This window comes from Macrobrachium rosenbergii, chromosome 56 (genome assembly GCF_040412425.1).
Source record: "Macrobrachium rosenbergii isolate ZJJX-2024 chromosome 56, ASM4041242v1, whole genome shotgun sequence".
NCBI classification, from domain to species: Eukaryota; Metazoa; Arthropoda; class Malacostraca; order Decapoda; family Palaemonidae; genus Macrobrachium; species Macrobrachium rosenbergii.
Genome location: NC_089796.1, coordinates 49,831,017 through 49,843,684, shown reverse-complemented (window position 1 = coordinate 49,843,684; position 12,668 = coordinate 49,831,017). Strand labels below are relative to the sequence as shown.

At 34.3% G+C, this 12,668-nt stretch overlaps 1 protein-coding gene across 2 annotated transcripts in view; it reads left to right on the top strand.

The window, feature by feature from the left end:
• SWIP (strumpellin and WASH-interacting protein) overlaps window positions 1–12,668 on the top strand; it is a 944,327-nt gene that overhangs the window by 513,175 nt on the left and 418,484 nt on the right. For both annotated transcript variants that reach the window (XM_067099922.1, XM_067099923.1), the window contains one exon: window positions 1,700–1,865. In XM_067099922.1, coding sequence (XP_066956023.1) covers window positions 1,700–1,865 — 166 coding nt within the window. The remainder of the gene's footprint in view (window positions 1–1,699; window positions 1,866–12,668) is intronic.

Sequence of the window (12,668 nt, the reverse complement as noted above, 5' to 3'; positions counted from 1 at the left end):
CATCACTAGTATTTGCCATCATAAATAACACTACCCACTATCAAGCAGCAACGCTAAGGTTGTCACTCATCACCATCAATATTATTAATCTCAAATTCTGATACAGCAATATATATGTGGAATGAGTTGGCAAGACTCTGTTTACTTAGGGTGTTTTTTAAGGGTGATTTCTGTGACCCAGGATTTTCTGTGGTCCGACAGTATCCTAGTCCAAAGGGAGCCGGTTTAAGGAGGTCAAACTGTACTACCAACTGCCATCCCTAAAACAAAGCTATTATCACTGCTTAAGAAGTATGCACCATTACCATGATCACATGTAAACAAACATGGTTGAGCAAGTTGTGGTGGCATCAGAACTTAAGGTTATCAAAAAATACTGCTGAAAATTTACTGTAGATTAGTTAGCCGTAATGGTGACTAAAATATGTTTGTTTAAATATCTGTACTTTCAGTGTAATTCCTCAAACTTATGAGAATTACGGTACATCTTTTATTATAATAAACTGCCAGTAAACAAAATCAGCACAGAATGGTAAAGATCATATTTATAGTAGTGTACGACATTTATTTCCTTTTTGTTTTATGATTATAACCCAGTGAGTTATATTGAAATTTATAAAACATTAGTGTACACCAAAACTTACCACCAGTAATTTTGTCACGGGCTGCTCTTGAAGTAAGAGCCCATGCCAGCTTACTGCTGGCTTAACTCAAAACAACAACAATAGTAATTTTTTGTCTCAGCAGTACTGATCGCTGTCCTCTGTTGTAAACAGACAACAGCACACAGCTACTGTGGACACCGGTTTGCTTATTATGCACTGAATAACTGTATTTGTAATTTATTATCATAAATAAATGTGTTTATTTGCAATTTTTATTTAGTTGCTAATCACTCTAAAGAAATTTGGGAAACATTTGTAAGGTGTTTTGAGTTCATTTATGATACAGGTAGGCATACCAGAGCACTAAAACTACCACTTGCCAGTAGTCTGAGCCTACCCAAAGCCTGACCTTCAGCATATAAAGCACGGTGATTTTCTGGGAAATTTGGGGGGAAAAGCACACATTACTGTATATGCCCGACAGTACTGTACGGTAAAAGGCCACTGGCACTGATAATCAGAGTAGAAAATGGAGTAATTGACCTCAGACACAAATGAGTTAATGACTCACCCCCCTCATACTTGTCAGGTGTGAATGTTTGGGTTCCACCCATCTGTATGTTCATTTGTACTGTCCACTATCCATGTAGCATTTACTGTACCATAAATTGTAAATTTCTACACTGTGTATCAGTTTTTTGTTAATGGTTCAGAAACAAAGCTAAAGCTGATCAAAGTTTATCCCCAGTTTCTCATTTCCCTTTGGTAAAGTGTGAAATATCAGTCATGTGCCAGAAAGATTATAATCAGATGTACTGTATCAACATTTATTATTAGGAGATATCATTTATCCTTTTTATATATAAAAAAATTTAATTTGTTTCTTGACTTTTATTGCACCTTTTATATGATTCTTGACCATGTCATTTTAGATACAGTATTGTTGAAAATTTGAAGCATAATCATTTGACTATCAGGTCAGGGTAAAAACATCTACAGTAATTGGGTTCTTATGGTTGCAGAGCCAGGCCCCTTAAGGTTGCTATTGTCACTGAAGTTTTAGATTGTGTACCATTACTTTTCTTTTTTTCCAGGTTCTAGACAAGCTTTGTCAGGCAGTAGAAACAGAGCTGAGACTGAGCACTCACACCCACCTTCAACTTGATAATCGGAATCCTTATTACAAACCTCTGAAAGATATATCTCCAGTTCTGCACATGCAGCCAATTACTCTCCTTTCAAGTGTCATTTCTGTAAAAGGTGAGTGGAACTTTCACTGTGTGATTTTAAACATGTATATTGTAGGAACTTCAGAGTTGCTTAATTGTAAAAAGGCTTTTGGGTGATGGATGGATAGAATTTTGAGGTAAATGTATTGTGTTTTTGTGATTCTTGAAACATTATAAGTAATGAGGCCAATATAATTCTTGCAATCAGGGAATCAGTTGGCATATTAAAGCTTGCTATTTGTGTTATGCACTCAAAACTTTGGTGATATTTCAGTCATATTGAGTGTGTATTTTATTTACCGGTATATAATTCGCTGACATCAGTGATCTTGAATTATTGACTGAATTATTTATTATACATGCTGTAAAATTGCATTTGTCTGAGTATTGCCCTTCATTTATTATATATCAGTCTTCAATTATGATATTGAATACCAGTAATTAATTGATATGTGTAAAGTTGGATAAATAATACACTCCCAGCCTATTGTCCTATGACCTGGATAAATAGCCAAATTTGTTACTTGATATTACTGTACACATTTTTTTGCTATTGGTTTGATTTTGTTTTCCATAATAATGCACTTTCAACTGTGGTACATATTCATCTAGAATTGTTATTTCTCATTTACATAAGCACATTTTGTCTGTAGTATATGTGAACATTTAAAAATAAGAAACTAAAATTCATTGAAATATACTATATTAAAGACAGTCCTCGCTTATCGGCACCATCGGTAAATGACATTTCAGTTTTACGATGCTTGGCTAACAATGACATTAATCAGATTTTTGGCGACAGTAAGCAGTTTTTGGCATTGGTAAGCGGTTTATTGGTTTCGGTAAGTGGTATATTAGCGTAGCATCGGTAAGCGGCTAATGGCACCATTAAGTGGTTTATTGGCGCTTACAGTGTCGTAAACGCCATTTATTACCATAATTATTGTGATGTTTTGGTTATAGATGAGTTTTGGTCATCGGTGCTTGGCCGGGAACAGAACCCCCGCCGTTAACCAAGGACTGCCTGTATTATTATTATTATTATTATTATTATTATTATTATTATTATTATTATTATTATTATTATTATTGTATATATATATATATTTTTATGGTCTATCACAGTCATCCTATTCGACTTGGTGGTTTTTATAGTGTGGTGTTCTGGGTTGCATCCTGTCTCCTTAGGAGTCCATCACTTTTCTCATTATTCGCTCTGTTTCAAGTAGCACTCTTCTGCATGAGTCCTGGAGCTACTTCGGCATCTAGTTTTTCCAGATTCCCTTTCAGGGACACTAGGTACAATCCCAAGATCCCTGAAAAGGAATCTCTTTTATTATTATTATTATTATTATTATTATTATTATTATTATTATTATTATCATTATTATTATTCTCTGAAAAATATACAAAATATCAGGTTAAGGATCCACACTCAAATCTGGATGTGTTTATATAGGAAGTCGTAATGAATAATGGCACTCTCCAATGTGTCTCCAGTGGGTAATGTACTTTGTAAATATGGAAGCTCTTACTGATACTTCCTGAATATTTACATAATTTGTAACTGACTTTTTACCTAAATTAATAATAATAATAATAATAACAATAACTTAAGCCTTTAAATTTGTTGTTGAATTTAGGTACATAATGTGGGGTAAGCAATTAATACCGATACATTAACATTTGTAAAATATTTTTAAATTTCGCTCGGGCTCAGGCAGCAGCGTACAATCAGGCAGTGAGAGAGACCAAATTACAATAGACCAACTTCTTTTCCTCCATCTCTTTATCCCATCTTCTATTTTAAAAAGTAAAATAGAATGATAAAAGTATTGTTAATAACGTTATACTCTTGCGTAACCGCGACAGCCATAAACAACTGAACGAGAAACTGTTGTTTTGCTTATCACTTGTATTTCAACCATCATACAGTAGTAAATAATTGCTATAGTTATAGTACAAATGACATTAAGTAGAATAGGGCTGATATATTTTTACCTTACACCCTTATTCGCTATGTATAAAAGATCAGCAAGGAAATATACTGCTAAATTTAAGCTGCAAGTTGTAGCTGAAGCTGAGAAAACAATGTTCAAGCCACTAACGACTATAAATTATTTTGCATTGGCAACATAGATGAAACTCGACCGTAATTAAAATTGGAGAGAAAATATTTTAATCAAAACTACTGGGCATGAAAGAACACATATTACTGCTATTTTTATGCCGGTAAACAATAAATACATAAAACTCGTATTATGATGAAATCAAGTGAAAATAGCGAACAGAATCTTGATTTTTTTTTTTACACAAAACAAACATGCCCCCAAATGACCAACGTCACCTATTGACAAAAAAAAAATAATTAAATTAATTTCACAACAAGACGTATTTAAGTTATATTTCGACTTAAAAACATGTCGTATAACGAAAAATAACCTTGCCACATATTAATAAAGTTTCTAGAGATTTATTTTTGCTAACTAGAAGCAAGAAAAGTGCTCTGAACTGAGTTAAATACGGCAAAATAAACTTACCGCCTAATTGATTTCCAAACCAAAACATTGATCGCTATGATCTCAATTTATAGTACAAGAGCAGTATAAGAATACTATACAATATTTTTGGATACAGTGAAGTAAAGCATAACATTTTAAAAGATCCATGGAAAAGATGCATATTCATTATGTTGATGTTTGTATGATATGATATTATGTGAATATAGAGTACAGTATAATGTAGGCTAGGCTACCGTATATGTATGCGATATACCATAGTGTAGGCTAAGCTAATTCTTTTTTGTTATTCAATTTCTCTTTGTATTGAATTATCATAAGTCACTCTGCATAAACCTCCAGATTTAGCTGATATTAATTATACCATGTATGTATAGAGTATACTTTATAGTGTAGGGTAGGCTACCATATATGTATACTGTACATGGTACTGAATACCCTAGTGTAGGCTAGGCTATATTTGAGATATATTTTTTCCAACAAACAATGGGTTTTTTGGAACCTAACCCCACCGTAAGTAGGATAATACCTGTATAAGCATTTTTTAATTTTTTTTGTGTTTGAACTATCAAAATAGGCAGTTCTAAGTGTTTTTAGAAGGGTTGTAAGTATTCTAAGTATTGCCGATTTTTATCGCTAGACAAGCGCCATAAAACTGGATCGCCGTTAAGTGAGCCTGGTTTCGTGGGCTCACAATTCGTGGACTCAGCAATTCTAGGGATTTTCTGTGGAACCTATCTGTAAATTATTTGTGGGAAAACTCACCCATTTGTGGATTTTCTCTTGGAGTAATATTCTTTATTTTCATATTTTCATGACTAAATACTGTACTGTACCTACATATAGAGGGTGTTTCGAAATTAGAGCCCCCTCCCTCTACAGCATAAACTAAAATTGATATGGACAAAAACAAAAGTAATTCAGAATAGGTATTTATTTAAGTTCCTCTCTGAGTATTTAATATTTTGTGTGGCCTCCATATGCCTGCACCACACCTGCATCCATGAGGGGTATGATTTCAGCAAATCGCAAAAAAAGCTGAGACTCAGACTCGATTTCCCTGAGCACTTCGGTCACCTCTCTTCACAGGTCGTCGAGGCTTGGTATACCATCATAGTTCACTGTGCCCGCTTCAACACGATCCTCTAAGATGCCATCAATGTTTTCAGATATGTTAAGGTCAGGTGAGCTACCTGGAAATTCACTTGACGAGAAGAAATCGATACCACTGTTTTGAAGCAGCTCCTGTGTCTGAGGAGCCTTGAAACATGGTGCCTTATCAAAGATGTGACTTCTTCAACAGATAACACATTTTCAGGATCTTTGAAGAAAGGAAATACAGGCAGTCCCCGGTTAACGGCGGGCTCGGTTAACAGCGATTCGGTTTTATGGGGCTTGTCTAGCGATGAAAATCAGTATTTTTCAGCGCCGAAAATCGCCGATTTCTGCTTATCGGCGCCGATAATTGGGTATTGGCGCTGATACATACCTAACAGAGGCACCGATAACCGAAAATCGACGCTTTTCGGCGCCGATAACCCCCGAAAATCGCCGAAAAAGCTCCAAAATCGCCGAATTTCGGTTAGCGCCGATTTTCGGTTATCATCACACACTGAGAAACGGAACCCCGCTAATAACCGGGAACTGCCTGTACTCCACCAGTGAACACAGTTTCTCTGAAGTATTCACCATTCCATGACTGTCCTTTTTGTTTGATGATCCACATCAACCGTTTGGCTGTGAAACAGAGAAAAATTCTCAAGCATTCAGGAAATTTCACAACTTGGCGATAGCGCATGTCATCGCTGATATCATCCAACTTTGCAACCCAAATGATGTCATTTTTATGATTTGGCTTCCTGACTGTGCAAATGAAGAATTCATCTGATGCGGCAGCATGGAGAAAGTCAGCTTCATCCCAATCTTTAAGAAATGAACCACAAAACCATGCACGGTCTTCTCTCTGTTGCTGAGTGATGTTGGGCTTGCTGATAACATGAAATGGCTTGATACCAGATTTTTTCAACTCACAATATACAGCACTGTAACTTTTCTTTCCCCCTTTTTGTTTCTAGTTCAAGCTCCAATGTACGTAAAGACTTTCTTGGTCTACCCTCTGCCTCAGCTATGATGTCTTTTGACTCCTGAGAAAGGACTTCAGGCCTTCCAAGATTCTCACTCTTTTTGGGATGACAGTCATATGGATTTTTGTTCCAGTTTCTTTTAACAAAGGTTTCATCTCTTTTAATGTATTTAGCTATCCAGGAACATGAAATGAAGGATGTGCCAGCATCCCTGGCCTCATTGAAGGTTATATCCCGGATTTAGTCAGTCCATCTGATTTCCTCCGAGTCTTTAGCCATGGCTGTATCTAACTCCGTTACTCAGTCTGAAAATACAAGAAATGTAAAATGAAAAATAGCTTAATAGAAACTTAAAATAATGTACTTAGATAAGCTCTAGCAGAAAACTTCATAACTTTCCATTTGTTCTGTGGAGAAGGGGGCTCTAATTTCGAAACACGCGGTACATTTTATGATAATGATTTACAGTACTAATTTTTAAATATTAATATTAAGTGTAATATGATTAAAGAATAAAATTAATTAATAAAAATAATAATCTCTCTCTCTCTCTCTCTCTCTCTCTCTCTCTCTCTCTCTCTCTCTCTCTCTCTCTCTCTCTCTCTCTCTCTTACTGAGATGAGGGAATTTTTATGCATACGTATGTTTGTTTTGTATAATAAATAAATGATTTACTAATTTTCAAATGATATCAATATTAATATTACTAATTTTCAAATAATATTAATATTAGTTTTCAAATATTGATTTTAATTAACCCTTAAATGCCGACTGGACGTATCGTAAGTCGACTAAAATTGTCTGTCGGGTGACGAGTGGACGTACCGTACGTCGACTACAAAAAATTTCAACCTTCGGTCAACTTTGACTCGACCAAAATGGTCGAAAAACGCAATTGTAAGCTAAAACTCTTACATACTAGTAATATTCAATCATTTACCTTCATTTTGCAACAAATTGGAAGTCTCTAGCACAATATTTCGATTTATGGTGAATTTTAAAAAAAAACTTTTCCTTACGTCTGTGTGGTAACTCTGCCGAAAATTTCAGAAATTTCTTTCGTCATTTTGTCGTAATTTTTGCACCGTTTTATATTAGTCGTTACATAAAGTTTTATATATGAAAATGTGTGCAATTTCATGTAGAATACAACAAAAAACAACCCATGGTTGTAGCTTTTATCAGTTTGGAAATATTTTCATATAAATCACGATAAGTGCCAAAATTTCAACCTTTGGTCAACTTTCACTCGACTGAAATGGTCGAAAAACGCAATTGTAAGCTAAAACTCTTACATTCTAGTAATAATCAATCATTTACCCTCATTTTGCAACAAATTGGAAGTCTCTAGCACAATATTTCGATTTATGGTGAATTTTTGAAAAAACTTTTTCCTTATGTCCGCTCGCAGTAACTCTGCCGAACATCTCAGAAATTCTTTCGTCACTTTGTCGTAATGTTTGCACCGTTTTATATTGGTTGTTACATAAAGTTTTATATATGAAAATGTGTGTAATTTCATGTAGAATACAACAAAAAATAGTTCATGGTTGTAGCTTTTATCAGTTTGAAATATTTTCATATAAATCACGATAAGTGCCAAAATTTCAACCTTCGGTCAACTTTGACTCGACCGAAATGGTCGAAAAACGCAATTGTAAGCTAAAACTCTTACATTCTAGTAATATTCAATCATTTACCTTAATTTTGCAACAAATTGGAAGTCTCTAGCACAATATTTTGATTTATGGTGAGTTTTTGAAAAAACCTTTTCCTTACGTCTGCGCGGTAACTCTGCCGAACATCTCAGAAATTCTTTCGTCACTTTGTCGTAATGTTTGCACCGTTGTATGTTAGTCGTTACATAAAGTTTTATATATGAAAATGTGCGTAATTTCATGTAGAATACAACAAAAAATAACTCATGGTTGTAGCTTTTATCAGTTTTGAAATATTTTCATATAAATCATGATAAATAGAAAAAATTCGACCTTCAGTCAACTTTAACTTGAACGAAATGGTCAAAAAACGCAATTGTAAGCTAAAACCTTTACATTCTAGTAATATTCAATCAATTACCTTCATTTTGCAACAAACAGGAAGTCTCTAGCACAATATTTCGATTTATGGTGAATTTTTGAAAAAAACTTTTTTTGTCTGCACGTTACGAATTCATGCATCATGTTGTGATAATATTTTCTCTGTGTTGCTTGGACTGTTTTACAATTTGTTATATATCAAAATCATCGCAATTTAGTGTACAATACAAAGAAAAAAAATAACTAATTAGCTTTAACCATTTTGATCACAGCACGATTTGTATACAATTATATATGAAATTTTTTTTCACGCTGTCATATATTTCAATATTTATATATGATAATGATATTTTTTTTCATTTCTGATGGTTGCATACTAGACTTCAGGCAATGAGAAAAAAGGAGCCAAAAATGAACTCTTAATCTTAAAAACTAAGCGTGCTGTGATTTTTTTAAAAAAACTTTTTTTCAGCTTCAGCGCTAACTCCCGAACGCTGCCGGCATACGGCAGACACTTTTGTAAATAGAGGCTCAGCATTTAAAGGTTAATATTAATGTTAATGTAAAGAAAATATAGTGAATTCATAAGATTTATTTCAATATAAATTCTTTCCTCCATCTTCTTGAAAGGCTTGGAACGTGGCGGGGGAGGGGAGAACCTGTCAAATATGTCAAATTACTTGACATTTCTGACCACAAGGGTAGATGTTGCCACTCCGTGGTCAAGTCAATTTCTCCCTTCCTTCCTTTCTTAGTTCTCTCTCTCTCTCTCTCTCTCTCTCTCTCTCTCTCTCTCTCTCTCTCTCTCTCTCTCTCTCTCTCTCTCCAAAGGGTAGAATGTGAGAAATGGATAGATAGTTAAATAGATCCTTAGTTCAGCCCTTCTCTCTCTCTCTCTCTCTCTCTCTCTCTCTCTCTCTCTCTCAGAGAATTTTTATGCATATGTAATGTTTACATATGTTTATTTTATTTGTATTATAAATAAACAATTTACAGATTTTCAAATATTAATATTAATGTAAACAGCAAAGTATCAATTAATTAAAAAAAAGTTCAGTATAAATTCTTTTAACTCATCTATTTCCCAATCCTTTCCTGAATGCTTTGGAGAGAGGGGGGGAGGGAGTACCTGTCAAATATGTAAAGTAAATTGACAGCAAGGGTAGAAAATGTTGCCACTGGGTGCTCTCTCTCTCTCTCTCTCTCTCTCTCTCTCTCTCTCTCTCTCTCTCTCTCTCTCTCTCTCTCTCTCTCTCTCTCTCTCTCTCAGGAAAAGATAGTGCTAATTTCAGTCTCTAACCAATTGGTATTAACACATATGCACACTGTGTGTGTGTGTTCATAGTGTTTTAAAAATGTGTAGTAAAGGTAATACATCTTTGGAAGACAAAAAACAAACAAATTTTTGTTGTTGTCAGTCGTGTGGAGTATGCATAAGGTGTCACCAGCAGTTAGTAAAGAAAAGTAGATTAACATTCCTCAAGAGATTAAAGAGATAATATCTCTCTCTCTCTCTCTCTCTCTCTCTCTCTCTCTCTCTCTCTCTCTCTCTCTCTCTCTTCTCTCTCTCTGAATATGTAATGCCAAATGCACAGCTGAATATAAATTTATAATGCAGATATTAAACAACATTTGTAGCTTCATGATTATATATATATATATATATATATATATATATATATATATATATATATATATATAGGAATGTCTTTTACTGTAATACAACAGTTTAATATGAAGATAATGTTTTAGAGGCCTTTTATCTTCTTCATATATATATATATATATATATATATATATATATATATATATATATATATATATATATATATATATATATATATATATATATATATATATATATATATATATATATATATATATATATATATATATATATATATATATATATATATATATATATATATATATATATATATATATATATATATATATATATATATATATATATATATATATATATATATATATATATATATATATATATATATATATATATATATATATATATATACATGTACATATATATATATATATATATATATATATATATATATATATATATATATATATATATATATATATATATATATATATATAGGTATATATATATATATATATATATATATATATATATATATATATATATATATATATATATATATATATATATATATATATATATATATATATATATATATATATATATATATATATATATATATATACATAAAGTAGAACTCGGTCCTCAATCGTACTAGAACTCAACATAATCGGATTTTGCACGAAATGTTGAGTAAATTTTGCGTTGGAGCTCGAACAACAAACTGGAATCCGACCCGATGAATCATATGATGTTTGTAGAAAAAAGAGTTTCGGGTGGCTGCCGCTAGTTGCCGTTGTTGGTGGCGTTCTTCCCATGCGTATTTAAAAGCATTTAAACCCTACACATGCTGCTGCTGCTGTTGTTTGGAGAAGTACAACTTGTACAGCTATATATCATAATTCTTTTGGCCTTCTGCACTGAATTTTCATCCAATCATGGGTCTTAATATGTTATGGTATCTTAATATTTACTGAAAGATGTTTTACAGTGATTTTGTACACTATTCCAGTAGACTCTGTATGAAATTTACCATAAATACTGAACTTAAACAATGTTTATATAATTAGTACCGCGCTACACCACCGGGGTGGCGCTGTGGTTTGTTTACATCTGATCATGCCACAAGCTGCCGAGTTCCGACAGATGACTAGGGTTAGCCATCAACTCATCCTCAAACTCAAACGAAGTTCTCATCCTCAAATGCTGTAGGGGCCAACAGGTGACAACTATCTGTCCATGCTGCTATACTGTCTGGACCCTGTCTCGATGATTACCCAGACTTGACTGTCGCTACCAAAGCGAAGACAACAGACATAAACTCTGTATACAAAAAAATAATCACCACCTGAAAAGGAATGCACCCACAACAAGGAAACAATTGTTCTATAAACAAAACAAGCACTAAGCATTACACCTCCTCACCCGGTAAAAAAAAAAAATTTACACATTTTTTTTTCACTGCCCCCCCCACCCCCACCGAGGTTACCACAACCCTGCCAGCCAAAACAGACCAAATCCTGGCCAAAGGTCACCAAATGTTATGAACCACATCTTGGTTCATCAGGTTCTATCATTAATTACAGAGAAGTGGACTGGAGAGACTGGCAGAAGCCGAGACAACCACGGGGAAAGGGGAACAACAAAACCAGCAAAATAACCTTAATACTAGTTTATTAACATTAAGTAATACACATACGTACAATTGAGTCAAGTCCGGCTTACATCAGTAAATAAATGTACCACATCACACAACCAAAGAGTCAGTCAGATAACAAAGATGTAGTAAAATTAGTTAAAAATAAAACATTACCATCAAAACATCAAATCAGTAAACACTCACGCTACATCAAGAGAACACAAACATTCCAGACAGCATCATGGTTACAATTAGCATCAGTTAACATAAATAATGGTATAACCAAAAGTACACAGATATCTGAAAAATCATTAAAGCAGCACAAATAACAATAACCCAAATTATAAATACCAATTCACTCAAAATTCATAAATATCTGTAATGATAATTCACAATCCACCTACAGTGCAAAACTGAACATCTACCCAGAGATGTCCAAAACCACAACAAGGGTCACAGAGGCTGACCATCAAAGGTCATTGAGGATGACCATCAAACTACTGCCGTGAAGTCGTCAAAACCGCCCCATGACGGCAAACGGGAACATCTCCACGAAATACAGACATTCACAGCAGAGTCGATGCGATAGCCAAATTGCTGTCCCAGAGGAATGCCTCCTCTCCACAGATGACTAGGGTGCTGCTGCGACAACCGTCGTGGGAATAGAACCAACGTCTGGTTCCTGGTCAACCAGAAAAGAGTTAGTGTCCAGGCTTGCCAGAGGGTAATCCTCGGCAGGCAGAAGAGTGTGGGAAGAAGAAACATCAGGGGTCAGAGGCTCACACTGGGCGATGGTCATGGTTGTGAGGTTTGGTGGATCTCCCGTAGGAGGTTCCAGGTCAGGTTCTGGATCCGGCACTGGCATTAATTCAGGCACGGGGAGTATGATTGACATGGAGCTTCCAGCTGGGATAGGCAGAGCTTAGCAC